Source organism: Canis lupus, chromosome 1, assembly GCF_003254725.2.
Source record: "Canis lupus dingo isolate Sandy chromosome 1, ASM325472v2, whole genome shotgun sequence".
Lineage (NCBI taxonomy): Eukaryota > Metazoa > Chordata > Mammalia > Carnivora > Canidae > Canis > Canis lupus.
Window position 1 is genome coordinate 28654802 of NC_064243.1, and position 16657 is coordinate 28671458.

The 16657-nt window shown below is 40.9% G+C and overlaps 1 protein-coding gene across 3 annotated transcripts in view; it reads left to right on the forward strand.

The window, feature by feature from the left end:
* Positions 1 to 16657, forward strand: part of PDE7B (phosphodiesterase 7B) — a 309365-nt gene that overhangs the window by 163950 nt on the left and 128758 nt on the right. Inside the window, exon 1 of one of the 3 annotated variants that reach the window (XM_025422366.3) lies at positions 4331 to 4577. The exons of the other annotated variants lie outside the window; for them this stretch is intronic. Within the exon in view, the coding sequence (XP_025278151.3) occupies positions 4340 to 4577 (238 nt within the window). The 5' untranslated portion in view covers positions 4331 to 4339. Of the gene's footprint in view, positions 1 to 4330; positions 4578 to 16657 lie in introns of those variants that run through there. 3 annotated transcript variants of the gene reach the window in all.

Here is a 16657-nt window from a genome sequence, read left to right on the forward strand (position 1 = left end):
GCCCGGGAGGCTCAGCGGTGTAGCGCCACCTTCAGCCCAGGGCCTGATCCTGGAGACCCGGGATCGAGTCCCATGTCGGGCTCCCTGCATGGAGCCTGCTTCTCCCTCTGCCTGTGTCTCTGCCTCTCTCTCTCTCTCTCTCTGTCTCTCATTAATAAATAAATACATTAATTAATTAAAGATAGAAGCAGAATGGGGTTTAATAAGTGTATAAAGTATTGCCAAAATATCTAAGTGAGAAGATGTCTGTTAAAAGGAAGTTTTGTGAAAATCTGTTAAAAAACTCGAAATTATAAAAAATCAAAATAAGTATATATGTCCAAGTTTCTGTTTAAAAATATATTTCTTGGGGCACCTGGATGGCTCACTCCCTTAAACTAGGGACCCCTGATTTTGGTTCAGGTCATGACAGGGAGTCCCTTAAAGAGCCTCTCCCTCTGCCCCTCCCCCCACTTGCAGGCACGCATTCTCTTTCTCTCTCTCTCCCCCTCTCTCTCAAATAAATAAATAAATCTTTAAAATACATATTTCTTAAAATGCTTAGAAATTTAATATTGTTAATATCTCTTTTTAAAAATCACATATAGGGACGCCTGGATGGCTCAGCAGTTGAGCATCTGCCTTTGGCTCAGAGCGTTATCCCAGTTCCAGGATTGAGTCCCACATCAGGCTCCCTGTGAGGAGCCTGCTTCTCCCTCTGCCTGTGTCTCTGCCTCTCTCTCTCTCTCTCTCTCTCTCTGTGTGTCTCTCATGAATAAATAAATAAAATATCTTTTAAATAAAAATCACATATAATAATGACTTATCTGCTTAATGACTAGAACACCCACAAATCTACAAGACTTTTACATAGCCCCAGAACACTAGAAATTCTTCAAAACAATCTAGTTTCTAAATCACTATGTCTCTGAATCTTTGTTCTTGGCCATACACTTTAATATTGTGGTTACGAATTCTTTCCTTTATAACTACAAACACATAGCAAAGTATTTTTGGTAGAATTAGGTATCCATTGGAACAAACTGTCTTTGATTTGGTTAGTTCTCATTACATCTCTTTTACACAAGAAAAGAACTATCCTATTTGCCTTTTAATGGAAAGTTAGGTTGGCTCCCAATACCTGAAATTAAAAATGAGATTATTTTGGAAGTTTAAAATGTCCTCTCTGTAGCACAATAAATCCAGATATTAGGATTTATAAGAATCCTTGAAAGTCACATAGATGAGACCTCTTTGCTCCATGACTCCGTTGGATACAGAACCTTATCACCAGTCCCTTTTCCCCATCCCCAGTGATCCGAACTTCTGGCTACGGGTCCTATCTCAAGTAAATGATGTTCACTAAAGAAGGTTAAAATCATAGGTTTATAGGCATGCTCTTCCAAAGTCACTACCTGAAGGAGCAATAAAATCACAGCCTATACTAGATATGAAATGTAACAAAACCACCTGTTAGAGAATGTATGTGGCATAACTTTAGTCTGAGTACCAGCATCTTGTCAGTTTATCCCAATGTCTTGAGCCTACAACTGAGCCAAAAATCTCCTGAGCCAAGCTTTCCCGCAAGATTTCCTGTACTTCCTGTTTCTATGTGAGACAGAAATACCATGAGAATGACCTTTCTTGTGGTATTTTTGCACTTCTACCCTGGGATGAAGATAATCCCATATTGGGGAGAATTTTTTTAAAATTCTGCAACCTTTTCCATTTTCAAATCTTCAAACAAAGTAGATTCCTTCTTGAGAATGAAAATTTGAGATGGTGTTTGCTTGGCCTTAACTCATCTCCACTAGGAAGTATTCATGTTCAATGATCCAACATTTTGTAACTTCTCTAAGATATTTTTTTCAAGAAAATATTGTAAAACAATACAGAGAATATAGTGGAAATTTATATGCTTGGATTTTTAAAATGTCATTCTTAAAGAAATGTTCCATGAAGAGTTGTATTCTTAATACATTAGTGTCTGTGACATATTATATCATATATTTGTTTTCTTTGTTCTTAACCCCTTTGTTCCAAGGGTCAGGATATCCTGATGTTAAGTGCTATTGCAAAATAACTGAACAAAAATAAAAATAGTTGAACACTTAGGAAACTCTTCAGTTGTTATGTCAAGGAAGTTTGTGACTGAGGAGTGAGTTTAAGACATTATTCAGGAAATATGCTAATGGAGTGCAACAGCCTACATGTGCTTATTAAATAAAATCATTTCGAATCTAGAGAGCCTTTATGCCCCAGTCTGATAGAAGTGTCAGATAAGAACTGGAAGGGCTGTCAAAAGTGGTGGACGTGTCACACTGATGCTTAAATCCCTTCATCCCTTAACAAAGAGGGAAGCTTAAAAAACAAAAAAGAGACGCATCTTTCTCATAAGTGGATCACTGATTAGCCCCTAATTGGGTTGAGTGGATATCTGGCTGTTATAAGAGGAGCTGCTTGATCAATATTCCAATAATGAAATTCACCAACAGTAGTGTCTTCAACATCTTTTATTGTTTGATACCCTCAAAGGATGTTGACACTTCTTCACCTCTTAGGAAAGAGAGTAGACTTACCAATGTATTTTTCCATCCAGAAAAAAAGAAAAGCCACTTAACTCAGTGTGGAAGGCTAAACTTACTAACCATAGGCTTCGAGGAATGATAATAACAACAACAAAATTACAGTAGCCTTCACTGGTTTCAATTTGTAAAAAATGAGGTGAGGACGATGAAAATAAAACACACCTTGTGGCAGTCTTTTTCCTTTTCCCAAAGTATCCCCTCCCCTGATGAAACATCAAATGAGTGTGTGATAAACCTGCCCCACAAGGAATGTAGAGCAGAAGCAACAGATTGTACATCAGCAAAACAAAATGCCAAGCAAAATAAAGCACTTTGCAATGCAGAGATGTGAAGAGGAGAAAAGGTTGGGCTTGTTGCAATGGCCTCCAAGAAAACAGGAGCTATCCACATGAATTTTCGAGTTCAAATTGTTCCTACAAACCCAATTTGCTGACAAAAGTGCCAAACACAATACCACCCCACTTTCATTTATGCCTGGGGCTTTTCACAGAAGCTACAGGGGGCACCCCCTTTTGTTGAATGGGTTCTGACTTCCAGGGTTGGTGTCTCCACCTCTGAGCCGAGCGACCCAACTGCGTGGCGCGTGATTGTCCTCAACTGAACCACGCACAGGCAAGGGCACAGCAGTCGGTGGCCCAAATACGAAGTCCAGAGCGCTCTGGGTCTGTGAAGCGGACAGGCAACACTCTCTCCTTTCTTTTCAGTGCCATGTATGCACCCCCACATGCATAGCCTTTAAAATCATCATTGTAATTTTCCTCCGAAATGGCCTTTTAACGGTCCCAGAATGTGTGTCCAGACGACGCAACCCCGCCGCACGTTCCCAGGAGGATCTGGGTGCTTCCCTGATTCACTTCTTTCAGAGTCAGCTTTGGAATGTGATTCAATGTTATTTCCCCTCCAGCTGAAGGGCAGCTGAGGTTACAAAGGGATTTGACTAATAGGCCGAAACCCAGTTAGGTTTGCTGAGAACCAAACGACAGCAGAGGGGGTGGGGGGCGAGGGAGGAGGGGTGTGTGTGAGTGTGAGCGCCGGTGCCAGGATCCATCGCGGAGCCTTCGGCCTCAGCCCATCCCGGGGCCGACCCAGCGGACAGGCAAGGTGGCCCCGGGCCAGGCCTTCCAGAGAGCAGCAGCTGCACATTGGTTCTGCTGGGATTCGGTTTCCCGTTTTCCGAGAGCTCCCTGGGACTCGCGGGGCCCGGAGCCCAGGAACCTTCTAGGCTTCCTGCACCCCGGGCGGGGCGGGGGGGGGGCGGGTAGGGGGGAGGCTCCTCACCTGACCCCTTCAGAGAAGCGGCCCCTGGGGCACCCCTGCGAGAGGCTGGCAGAGGGGAGCCCCGCTTCCTCGCCCGAGGATCCTAAGGGCTAGACGAGCCACTTGACAAACTTTGACAGGCGCCCAAGGAGAGCTGAGTACAAATGGGTCCGGTCCGCGGAGGAGAGGCAAGTCCTAAAGCCCCGACGGCTGACCCCCTGCCGCCGTCCGCGCCGCAGCCCGGGGTTAATTAAGCGCCGCGCAGCGGGTGCGCGAGAGGCCGGCGGGGCGAGGGCTCGTCCCCCAGGAGGGCGCCCGGGCACGCTCGTCGCCGCGCCCGCAGCGTTTCCGAGGGCCGGAGCGGCAGGCGGGCTGTGCCAGGCTGGAGCAGGCTTGCCTCTCCCGAGCGCGAGCAGGTTTCGCGGGGCGCAGCGTCCGCCTGCCCGGGAAGCCGGTCCCCGGCGGCGGCGGCGGCGGCGGCGGCGGCGGCGGCCGGCGGCGGGGCCCCGGGCAGGATGCCCGTGCTAGAGCGCTACTTCCACTCGGCGGAGCCGGCCAGGAGGGGCACGGCCCCCGAAGGTGCGCGGCCGTCCCCGGCCCGCGGCCGCCGGGGGTGCCAGCAGGGGCCGCTGCCCTGGGACTTGCCCGAGATGATCAGGATGGTAAAGCTGGTTTGGAAATCCAAAAGTGAGCTGCAGGCGACCAGACAGAGGGGCCTTCTGGAGAACGAAGATGCTCTCCACAGCTTCGCAGGTAAACCGACTGTGAGGTGCGAGAGGTGACCCGGGCGCAGGCCGATGGCTGCGGGTCCCTTCCTTGCAGAGCCCAAGGCGGAAAACCGGGAGAAGGGAGGTCTACAAACTGCAGCTCGGGGTCCGAGGGCTGCGGTTAAGGAATGTTTGATTTATTGTAGAAATGCATCTTAAAATTAAGAAGGACGTGGTAGGAGGAGCATTGATAGACTGGGGATCGAGTGACCTGGGCTCTGGGCTCAGCTCACACTTGATTGCTCAGAGGCTTAAACAAGTGAAATCTCCTGAACTTCAGTCCTCAAAAAAGGTGGGGGTGGAACTGGATGTTCTTTAACGACGGTCCTACCTCTACAATTCCTTAGTGACAAACCAGAGCTCTAAGACAATATTCTTCTTGGGCTGCTGCTTACAATGCTTTTTATAAAGTAAAACACATTTTCCAGTTTTTAACTATGAGGCTAGGGTGTGTGTAATGTTCCCAGGACCGGGTTGGTCTGGAAGCTCTATATGTCCTGGGAAGTTGGCAAACTTCCTTGCCTCGGTTTCCCTTTTGGACACAACAGTCGATATAATACAGATTCCCCCATTGACACCAGGAAAAATCAACTCCCTCACAAATGTGGAAATGATGACTCATAGGGACTTCGTCATGTTATAAGAATGTACTGTGTTTAGGACAGTTGTGGAGAACCTTGCCATGTCTCTGACAGCCAGCAACACAACCACAAAGACACCTAGGGTGGAAGGTTCTGATAGAACCAGAAACTAAGGAAGTGTAACTGGCCACAGGGTGCTCTTTTCCTTTAGGGAATGTGTTGGTAGATATTTCAGAAAGTGGTCGCTCACTTTAGAAGAACAAATATGAGCATGTGTGTTTATGCATTTGAAGTCTTGGCCAGCCCTGTGCAGTGGAATCCTGACATACCATTGGTGGTGAGAGGTGGGAGCCGAGTCAGGAAAGATAGACCAAAAATGACCTCTCTCTTCCCTCGTGGAAAGGGACTGAGAACAAAAAAGATTTGAAAGGAAGGGAAAAACACAGTGTTGGTCTCTAGTAAACAATGAGTACTTTGGAATGAGAAGAAAACCAATGAGACTGAGGTTTATGTGGCAAGTAGGAGATGGATGCCCCGGGAAATGGGTCTTGGTCAGAAGAAATGAGGTAATGCCAAAGCCGTCCCGTATTTCATGTGAGTAGTGCAGGAAAAGTGGAAAAACCCACCTGGACAGAAAACTTAACTATGACACTACAACTATTACCACTCTTGGTTTGTTTTAGTAAATTAAGTAATTGAAATTCATATCCCAAATTATGCCTTTGATAGAACTGCCTAATTCAACAGACATTAGCACGTGTTGGGGATAGATTTCTGTTATTATTTATATTATATGTCAGTGGGGGGTCTAGTTCTTGAAAAAGCAACACTACAGACATAAAATAGAACTCCTGTAACTTCTTATCATTACAGTTGACTAGAGGACTCTTAATTGATCCCTGGGCCACTGCCTCACTCTCTGTGGAATCTCTCAGCAGCCCCTTTGGGGCCCAGACAGGCTGCTCCCTGGTCTGCTGTCCCCCTTTATCTTGCCTGCGGGGAGGCAGATTCTACTTCAACACCCGCTCAAAGGCCCTCTGCCTCCTCTTCTTCCTGCCCTGCCTTCATATTCTCAAGGAGATGAGGGGTTCACACTTTCTGGCATGGGCATGAAACCTTCTCATCCACAGATGCAGCAGCACGGACCCATAGGATGCAGCCCCACTTCCAAATTATCCTGTACTTCCTCTCATCTTGTCTCTGATACTGCAGCTCCTCCTCATCTCAGGTGCTCTGTGCCTTTCTATCCAGAATAGCCTGATGGTGAGGGCCTCAGGAACACTTAGAAAATAGTTCCAAAAATCTGGCATGCATTCATTTTTAGAAAGAGATGGTTTAAGCTGTGTTCAATTAGTGTATAGGGTTTTATGGTAGAAAGATTGTCAAAAAAAAAAAAAAAGGAAAAAAACAAAAGCACCAAGACACATGGTGATCTCATGCTCACACTCACTAACTCTCTTTCTCCCTTTCTCTTCCCCTCTTTCCCTCTATCTCCTTTTCTCTCTCTCCCTCTCTCTTAAATCTGACCCTTGTCTCAGAACCCTCAAACAACTCATGCTTTGGCAATGCTAAACAACTTCCTGTTCCTCAAAATGCATCAAGTGGTGCCCTACCTCTGAGCCTTGCCTGATGCTTTGAATGTCTTTCTTTGACTTAGCCAACTAAAAAATCTTTATTCAAACTACAAAGTCCAGCTCAGGCATCCTTTTATTTGTAATGACTTGCCTGATCTCCACCCCTGTGTCCCCGAATTGTCCCCCAAAGTCATTTACTTCCTCTTCTCTGCTATCTTGACTTGTCTAGATGTTACATTTATCGCACACAACATGTTTGCCACGTCATAACTGCACATGAGAAAACTAAAACTATAAAATTATTAACAATTTATAAATTTAAAAATCATAGTATTCCATGTATATTTTGACTGCTTGTGATAACAGATAAATAGGTTTACGTCTTTTAAAACCATGAAATTGCAGAAATTCTGAATTGAGCCAACAGTCTTGAGGACTTTAGAGATGGGTGTCACTGTTTCTTAACGGGTTGAATATAACCTTAAAAGTTGAAGCTTTTCTTTTCCTTAGTGAGGAGCATAATAATTTTCTCTCATACTTCTCAGACAAGACTGATACTTTGTTTCTCACAAGTGAAATGGAAAAGTGTTCTGAGACTTTGCTTAAGTAATAAAAGGAAGGAGCAAAAGAATGTATGGGAAAATAAATGTATAAATATGTATTTGTGAAAGGTTTTAAGATAAGATTTACTGAACTGTGAGTAATGGCAGACAGAGGGGAACAGTGTTTCCTGAAGAGAACAAGGACATACTAGGGAGGACGTTACACATGTGAACATCTTCCTGCCACCTTCATATGAGCCTTGGCTGGAGACTAACGGTGGCTATCATGGCAACAGACTCGAGGAAAGAATCGGGGATGACAGGAGGAAGTGGGGCTCATCGTCTTCACTTGTCAGGATGCCTGCATCTGGGCGTTGGTAAAGGCACTATTTGCCTTGGAGAGAGCTCTGGAAATTAGCAGCATGCCCAAAGTTGGAGCACCAACTTGGTTCATTGGATTGTACTCAATTATTTAATTTTTTAATACATCATTTTCCCTTTATGAAACAAAGAATGGTCTAATTATCTAGTTAATCCAAAAAGGTGAATGGTACACTAGAGACTAAACAATTTGTCCAGGGTCGCACACAAACACTGCGTTAGAACCAGATCAGCATCTCCATCACCCAGCTGTAGATCACAGAACTGGCATAATCAAGCCACATGCTGGGTAATTTAGATTTAAACCGAGACATCCATCGATTGAGGTGATCGGGGTGCCTGGGTGGCTAAGCGGCAAAGCATCTGCCTTTGGCTCAGGTCATGATCCCAAGGTTCCGGGCTCTTGCTTCCCCCTCTGCCATTCTCTCTCTCTGTCTGTCTGTCTGTCTCTCTCTCTCTCTTTCCCATTAATAAATAAATAAAATCTTTAAAAAAAAAAAAAAAACTTTAAACCAAGACATTGCTTTATTGATATAGAGGGACAAGCATAGAGACTCATGATATAGTATAAATATTGGTCAAACCAGAAAAATTATATTACCATGTAAAATAAGTCAGGTGATTGGGCCTTAACATTTTTCTACTTATTCTTTGGGTTTTAGTTTAGCTTCAAGTGCTAGGAAGGCCCAGGGGAAGATTCTCCATCTATTATCAAAAGTAAGTAAGCTTTAAAGCATGGTGGTGGGAGCATCCTTGGGAATGGGGGCAGGCTGGGGAGGAGATAGAAGGACAGGAGATAAATAGGCAGTTTCTCAAATGCTGTGAGTGCAAATATTAATCTCATTGTGATTCTAGGCAGCATCCTAAGGCTACACATCCTCTAACATAACTCATTCTTAGTTGAATAAATAATTTTATTTTGGAATTCAACCAAATAGCTACAAACCATAGAACTTACCCTTCTTTTGGTGTCTCTGGTCTAAATTTTACATTGTATTTTACTTATTTATTAAGCTTGTTCCCGTTTCAATAGCCTTTGGCTTCAGAAAAATATAAAAAAAACACCTACCTCCCTTTAAAAAATTATTTTCCCAGTAGCCATTATAACTTGTCCAGCCTTTCCAGGGAATAAAATATCAGAAATTTGCTTTATACTTAGCTCTAAAAATCAAACCACTTCAGAAGAGAAGATCTCCAAAAGGATTCTTTGATTCCAGAACTCTGCAATTCAAAGTGACATTCAAAGTGCTATTTTAAAATATCTCAAGTATCAAGCATAAATTAAATATATTTAAGATTGAAGGTTCCATTTATTATAATTCAAGGAACATTACTGGATGCCTAGTGTATTCTAATGACTGTCCTAGGCACCAGGGATTCCGGGAGGAACCAAATGCTTATTGAGAGAAGAACAATTATAAATTGGTGAATCAGAGTTCCAACTTCAGCGAGAAAACCAGGTTTTGTGAGTTTAAACCTGTCAATTCAGAATATTAACTATCAGACCAAATTCAAAAACATTTGTAAAAATTCAAACACATCTTCAAGCATTCATCAATATTAATGATATAGCAGGACAAATTGCTGTGATCAAAGAATCAATGAATCTTAACATTAGATACCTTGACATTAATGCATAACATTTTTCTAAAACCACTTTTTGTAGACATTAGCCTGCACTCAATCTGTAGCTATACTGGATAATAACCATTGACCCTTTAATCTGTTCTTAATGTGAGTGCACTGTTGAGTGAAAACTGGAACACATCATCTCACCTTCATGAAATCTGGTCCTTCACCTGGTTTCTTTGTTTTCATAAACGACATGACCCCTGCAGAAACCCAAGTTCAAAACCATTCTCTCTAACTGTCCAATTCCAAAATCCACAGTATAGATCAAGAGTTCCAGAGTGTTGTTGCAGTGCTGAGATGTTCACAGTCTTAAGTCCTATGCTCTCTGTTACTGAACTGTGTGAACCTGGGCAAATTACTCCACCTCTCTGTATCTGTTTCCTCTTCTATAAAAAAGGAATAACAATAGCACCTTCACAGGAGGTGAAGATTAAGTGAGATAATAAAAAGTGCCTAGAAAAAGCCCTACTACATCCTCAGTAAATGTTCACTAGTATAACTATTGGTCCTGCAACTATTTCCTCACTAAGTACCTCACTCTTATCACATACTTTTCCTTTGGTCCCATGGCCCTTGGCCAAGTTTCACGTTTTGTCTATTATCTCGTGATAGCTTCTGACCCCAGTACTCTCTCTACCCCCTCATCTGTGATTTAGATCAATAACATCAAAAGAAAAATCAGAATATGTCTCACCCCTCTTAAGATTCCTTCAGGGATTCTCCACTGTCTACAGAGAAAATCTAAATTCTTTTATCCTGAATTTAAAGCTCTCCACATGCTAGAACTAGTTCACTTTTTCCCTATCTGATTTGTCATTATTGCCCCAAAAGCACTTACATTGGACCCAGACAGGGCAAGCAACCCACACCTACACCTCTGCTTTCTGTTTATCCTTTCCAGTGCCTAAAATGACTTCCCTACAAGTTCTCGACTTCTACCATTCCTTAAGACGCCATTCATATGCCACTCCCTACATAAAGCCTTCCTGAGCTTACTGAGGGTGTTTTTCTCTTCCGAAGTCTCATAGAACTTTCTCTGTATTTGTTTTGTAAGCAAATCACTTTGCTATAATTAATGTACATTTTCTTCCTTCCCCGCTGGATGTTCAGCTTTTTGAGAACCTGGAGAACATTCTATTTTCTTTGTGTTCTTCCTAGCATCTTTTGCACATCAGCCACTCAATACACTTTGATAAGTGAAAAATAGGAAATTATCAGAAAGAACAAAATAGCTTACAATTTGCCATTAAATGCATGAATGAACATTTTTTTCTAAGCACAGATTACTCAAGAAATAGGAATCTTAGTTATTCTTTTTAATGGAATCATTTTTAAATTTATATTCTGGTAGAGGATCAGGATTAATCATTATAGCTTCTAAAGTAAAAGAAGAAATATACAAGAGTAAATTTCAAAACTATTAAAAAGGTATAAAGTATGTGCAAAACTAATATGAGACAGTTCCCTTTTCATACAGAGAAGTTGAAATGTACTGATAATTATAAAACTTTAGAGCAAATGCATACAAATTATGAATGCTTTTATATACTTTTAAAATAATTACTCTGTTCATGCATTTTGGAACATTTTATATCAATTAAAGTTTTAAAAGTTGCTTTTTTTTTTTTTACAGATAAGAGTCTGTATATTCCTCAACGTAATTTCAAAAATAGAATACGGAAGGTGTGTGTTTACCCTACACATGAGCTTTTGAGGGAATGGAGTTGAATGGAGGATGTTATTTCCACGTGCTCTGCTCTTTGCCTGGAAACAGTTTCTTTTTTCTTTATCTTTTTCCTTTTTTATTTTTCTTAAACCAGGCTGGTTAACTGAACAGCAAAATGTTGACTTTTATATCTGACTAATTTCTAAAAGAAAATATTAGAAGCTTTATTGTAAAAAGACCAAAAGCTCCAAATTATTTTTTCAACTCACAGAAGCAACATGAAGGAGTGTATGCTCTTTTCTACTATCTGATTTTTCTCATTCTTTAATTATCAGTACACTTCCTGGTACATAGTAGGTACATATCAGCATATCAAAAAGAGTAAGCAAAGCTCAAAGTACTTGTGATTTAATACAATGCCCTAACCTAGATCTGTACACAGTGTACACATTCTTTATTTTTCTATTTATCTCTCTCTCTGCCTTCCCATAAATTCCTCTTTAGAATTGACTTCAATATCTAAAATTCTAAGAGACCACCCAAGAGGAGAGCTTTGTATCTTTACATTTGTCTTAAATTTCCGCAAACTACAACATTATTAAAGATCCTTCCTTCAGAGTACTCCCCCTCACCTAAAAAATCCACCTGGCATACTGTGTTAGAGATTATAAACCAAGCCTCTGTTCTGAGCATTTTGTTACTTCCTCAGCTCTCACACACATGCTAAGGGAATACTGAAGAAGAGCCTGTAGGTCATGGTCCTTATCATTAGTAACAAGATAAAACTTAAAAGTTGGCCTTGTATGTAATTGGAAAGCATAGTTGACAAAGACAAAGCAAGATTTAGTTGTGTATGGCCTTAAAAGTGAGTTCAAGGGGCCAGGCTTACTGCAGAAAAATAAAATCCCCAGAGAGAAAAGGATACACTTCAAGAGAGACTGAGTAGCAGTTGGTATGTATTTGGCAGTAGAAATTGAAAAGTAGAAAACCATAAAATGGTAAAATAAAATCAAGGTGAGAAATAAATATAAATAAAAAGAAATAAATGTAATGTAATGATAAATGTAATAAATGCAATGAAATAAATATAAATCTTAGTTAGGTATTGAAAAGGAAAATTAAATAACCAAAAGTATTAAGACATGTATAATGCGATAATTAGAACTTTTCCCATTGCATCCTCCGATGTTCCTTACTTCTAGAATTAAAGCAGAAGCACAAGATTCTTTTCTTGCTTCCTTCTGCATCTTTTTTTGGATGGCACCCAAATATCTCATACAAATCTATACAACCTTGATGAGAATTTCTGAAAACCAAAAGGCGTATTTGTTTAGAGGATCTGTGACAAAAATTCACTGAAAAAAAGTTGATAGAGTTTGCTGAAGAAAATGATTTAGAAAGAGAAGAAAAAGGGAAAAGTAAGGAGCCAACCATGGAGTACCAAAGTAAAGGAAGTGAGATGAGATCACTACAGAGAAAATGGATTCAAGTATAAGAAGTATAATCAAAAACATATATAGAAATGAAAAAGAAACAGTCACTGTTAAAAATAATTGTAACATGTCTGTTACAATCTCAAATGTCCCCTCTCAAATGTGCAATAAAATCTAGCCTGTTTCTCTTCTCCAACTAATCCACTTTAGCCCACTCTAATGGGATAAGAAAATTTATATTTTCTAATCATCATGGTAGAGGTCAATCTTTTCCAGATTAAATTATTTTTTTTGGATGAATACTCCCCCTACCCTCACCCCCACCCCTTGCTCTTCCACAACATGGTTCTAGGTGAACATGTACCTTGGGTTCCCACACCCTACCTGAATGTGCCTACTGCACACAATGCAAAATGCCAGCCTGAGATGGGGGAGCCAGGGCAAGTCCTCTGGCCGCTGGGTTCTGCCTTTGACTCTCTCCCACAATTCTCCAGGGTGTCAGGGGTAGATGGCCTTACCTTGTGCCATATTCTCCTCCCCAGGAGAAAACCTCAATGTGGATGGGGCAAGAAACCATATCTTCAGGCCTAACTCTCAATGTTAATGGGATCTAATGGAAGAATGTAGAGTCCCTTTATCTTTCCATAAAGACCAGTTTTCAAGTGCATTGCTCTGCTGCAAACTCACACGCACAACCAACAAATGAACCAAAACAACACACAAAATGTAAAGCAAACACCCTCTCACTCTGCAGGTCAAATGATGAATACTGATTCTCATCTTCAAAGAACATTACCTCCATTATACATTGATTGATCTATCCTGCTGGGCCCTGTACTTGAGTATGCATGCTCAATGTTATTTATTTTAGTTACATTCCTATGCATATGCTGAACCCAATTATTCTACCCTATTACCTCTCTCTCCCTCTGTTAAAATATTCACATGCATTTCAGCAACCATCTCAGGATTTTGACACTGAAAAGTTCAACTGAATGACTGTCATGCATGGAACACAATGTGTACAAGTCCCACCTTTCTGATTGGTTTCCACATCAAAAGCTAGTTTTATATCCAATACAAATTGGAATTGTCATCATAAACATGCAGTGCATTGTACTCTGCCCAGGTCTGATACGTTTTCATTGCTTGAAAGTACTCATCGGAAATTTCTGGGACTTATTCTCCTTTCTGTGCACTCTATCTCCTAGAAAGAAGGGGTGGGAGACACCAGAGGAAGTGAGGATGAAGAGCAGTAAGGCTGTTGGTGCTGTAACTGGGATCACTGTTTTCTTCTAGCGTTGTAACAGGAACCATTATTACATCTTCCATGGTAGCTGATATGAAGAAACTGCTGCCTCCTCCGTGTCCTTCACTCTATAATTCATTCGAGGTTTAGATACATCAATCTTTTTGCTCTCACTTTCACCTCTGAATATTAATTGAGTTACATAGTGCTTTTCTTGGTTCAATCTCCAATTCTACAGTAGGACAAAAGAAAAGATTTCCTTGTCAATTAAATTGGTATATAAAAATCAAGAATTGTGAATTCATCAGATTTCATAAACTCTAAAGCAATTTCTACCCTCTTTAGTCCTAAATGTCATATTGTTTGATCTGGTGATAAATGATTGTAGATCGTGAACAGACAAAATTGAACTAAAAAATTTTTGTTTTGAAAAAATGTTTTGAATGTCTCAACCCTCCAAAAATAATTAGAAACACTCTAGAGGGTCACAGAATGGAAAATGATGTTTTAATCTTACATACAAATATTGAGCATCTTCCACTACACAATAAGTATCAATTGAAAAAGGACTTATCCCCAACTTAGAAATAGAAAAAATTGAGACCTATATTTACTGGTTATCTATTCAAAATATTCAGAAAGGAAAATAATTCAAATTTCTAGGGTTTTCTTGCAAAGCAATTCAATTGAAGAATTACATTCTGTCTACTCAATGCATAACATTGTGCTATGTGCCTAGGAAGAAAGCAGAAGGAAAAGAGGTTATGACCTGTTAGAAGAAACAGATGTATAAACAACTCACTGATATCAAGGCAGAAGGGCATATGTCTCATGATACAGTAGAAATAATACTCTGTCAGAACATTGAGAAAAGACAAAGACTGCTTATTCAAATAAGTTTATTTATTGGTTATGGTGTATCAGATACTATCTTGATTCCTTAGGGAAAAAACATTCATGAACCAGGAAAGTTAAGGTAGATGGATGGATGGAAGATGATTGATAGATAGATAGATAGATAGAGAGATAGAGAGATAGAGAGATAGATAATAGAGCAAATAAATGAGTGAGTCAGTGAGTCAGTGAGTGAGCGAGCAAGCTAGGCAAGTGACATGCTGCACAAGAAGCACATACACAAAGTCTGTGCCAACACCCAAGAGTGTAATTCTGTATGTGTGATGAGTGTTAAAGGGTTTTCAGAGAAGAGGTGATTTTTGAGGTACCATTCAATGTAGGGTGCATTTCTCCAAATGAAAAAGAGATGGAGGACAATGCAGGAAGAAGAAACAGTGGGACCAAATGCAAGAAATTTTGGTGAATGCCATGTCCCAAGATAGGAAGTATATCAAAAGGAGTCTCATCTAGAGATGAGACTAGAGAGATAATCTGGAGGTCAGATTGCCCAGGGCCCCATATGGCTATCTAAAGAGTATATCTTCCAGATAATGAGAAGGCTTCAAATAATTTTAGTGGGAAGTCACATGATAAATTTAGATTTTATAAGAATTGCCCTAAAGGTGGTGTGTTAGACTTGAGGTAAGGATACTAATGGATTTCTAATTGGTGTTCGTTGACCATATTTAGTAAATATCAAGAATTTCAATACTTTCCCTTTAACTTAGCATTATAGCACTTTGGAAAAGTTGGTTTCCCAAAGTGCTATAGTATTTTATACAGAACCACAAGAAATAATATATAAATCATCAAGTCGAAGCCCTTCAACACTTGATAACAACCTGTCCTGAAGGATTTATATTCCTCATGTTCTTCCATCCAGACCTCTCATTCCAGCTGTGCTCATCACTTCCCCAAATTCAAGAGCTGACACTACTCATCCTCACCATTTCAAAATAGTCTATCCCCCCTACTTTGCCAAGTCATATTTATTCCTGTCTTCAGGATGCCATTTTTTAAATTAATTATTTCAAGGTTAAGTGCTACAGCATGGATGAGAAAATATATAAGAAAAATACAGTCTTTATAATGTAGTGAGTCTATAGCTTATAATGTAGTTAGTTAGATAAAATCACATACTCAAATATAAACCAAATATTTGGGGTGCCTGGCGGGGGGTCAGTCTGTTAAGTGTCAACCCTTGATTTCAGCTCAGGTCATGATCTCAGGGTCATGAAATAGAGCCCCTCATTGGGCTCTGTGCTGGGCATGGAACCTGCTTATAATTCTCTCTCTCTGTCTGTCTCTGGGGCACCTCAGTGGCTCAGTCAGTTAAGTGTCTGACTTTGGCTCAGGTCATGGTTTCAGGGTCCCGGGATTAAGCCCCGCGTCAGGCTCCCTGCTCAGCGAGGAGTCTGCTTCTCCCTCTGCCACTCCCCCTGCTCATGTTCTCTCTCTTTCTCTCTCTCTCTCTCTCTCTCTCTCTCCCCCTCTGCCTATTCCCCAGCCACCCACCCCATCCCTGCCACTTGCATGCTAACTCTCTAAAAAACCTAAGCCAAACAAATAAACAAACAAACCAAGTGTGGTAGATACTCCATGAGATCTCATTTCAACTCATCCCTCTCTAGAAGAACCAAGGAAGGCTTAGTGTGACTGGTCATTGCAGCTCTATGTCTTTAAGATCATTAGAGCTCAGCAGGATATGACAAAGTGACCTTCCTGGTGAAGGAATTAACATGACTGTAGGTACAAAGGCAGAAAAGCAGAAAAAAAATGATGGAGAAATGGGAGATTAGTCGAGTTAGCTTGGTATGATGTTTGGAGTCAAAAAAAAGTGTGGGAAACAGAGAACTAATGGGACTGCATGTGGATAAGAACCCTTAACTTTTGTAGAACCACTGAAAAAAATTTAAGTGGAAGAGTAGCAAGGTCTTTAAATTTTATAATGGAAAGTACCTTTAAGTTACACCACTACACTTTTTTTTAGATGAGAAAACTGAGACCCCACAGAAGTAACAACATACCTGGAGCCAATTCCAGGTCCCTCAATGCCTCCATGTTGTTGATTCAGTAATGCTGCTGGCTATGGTCAAACTCCAAAAATGCCTGTC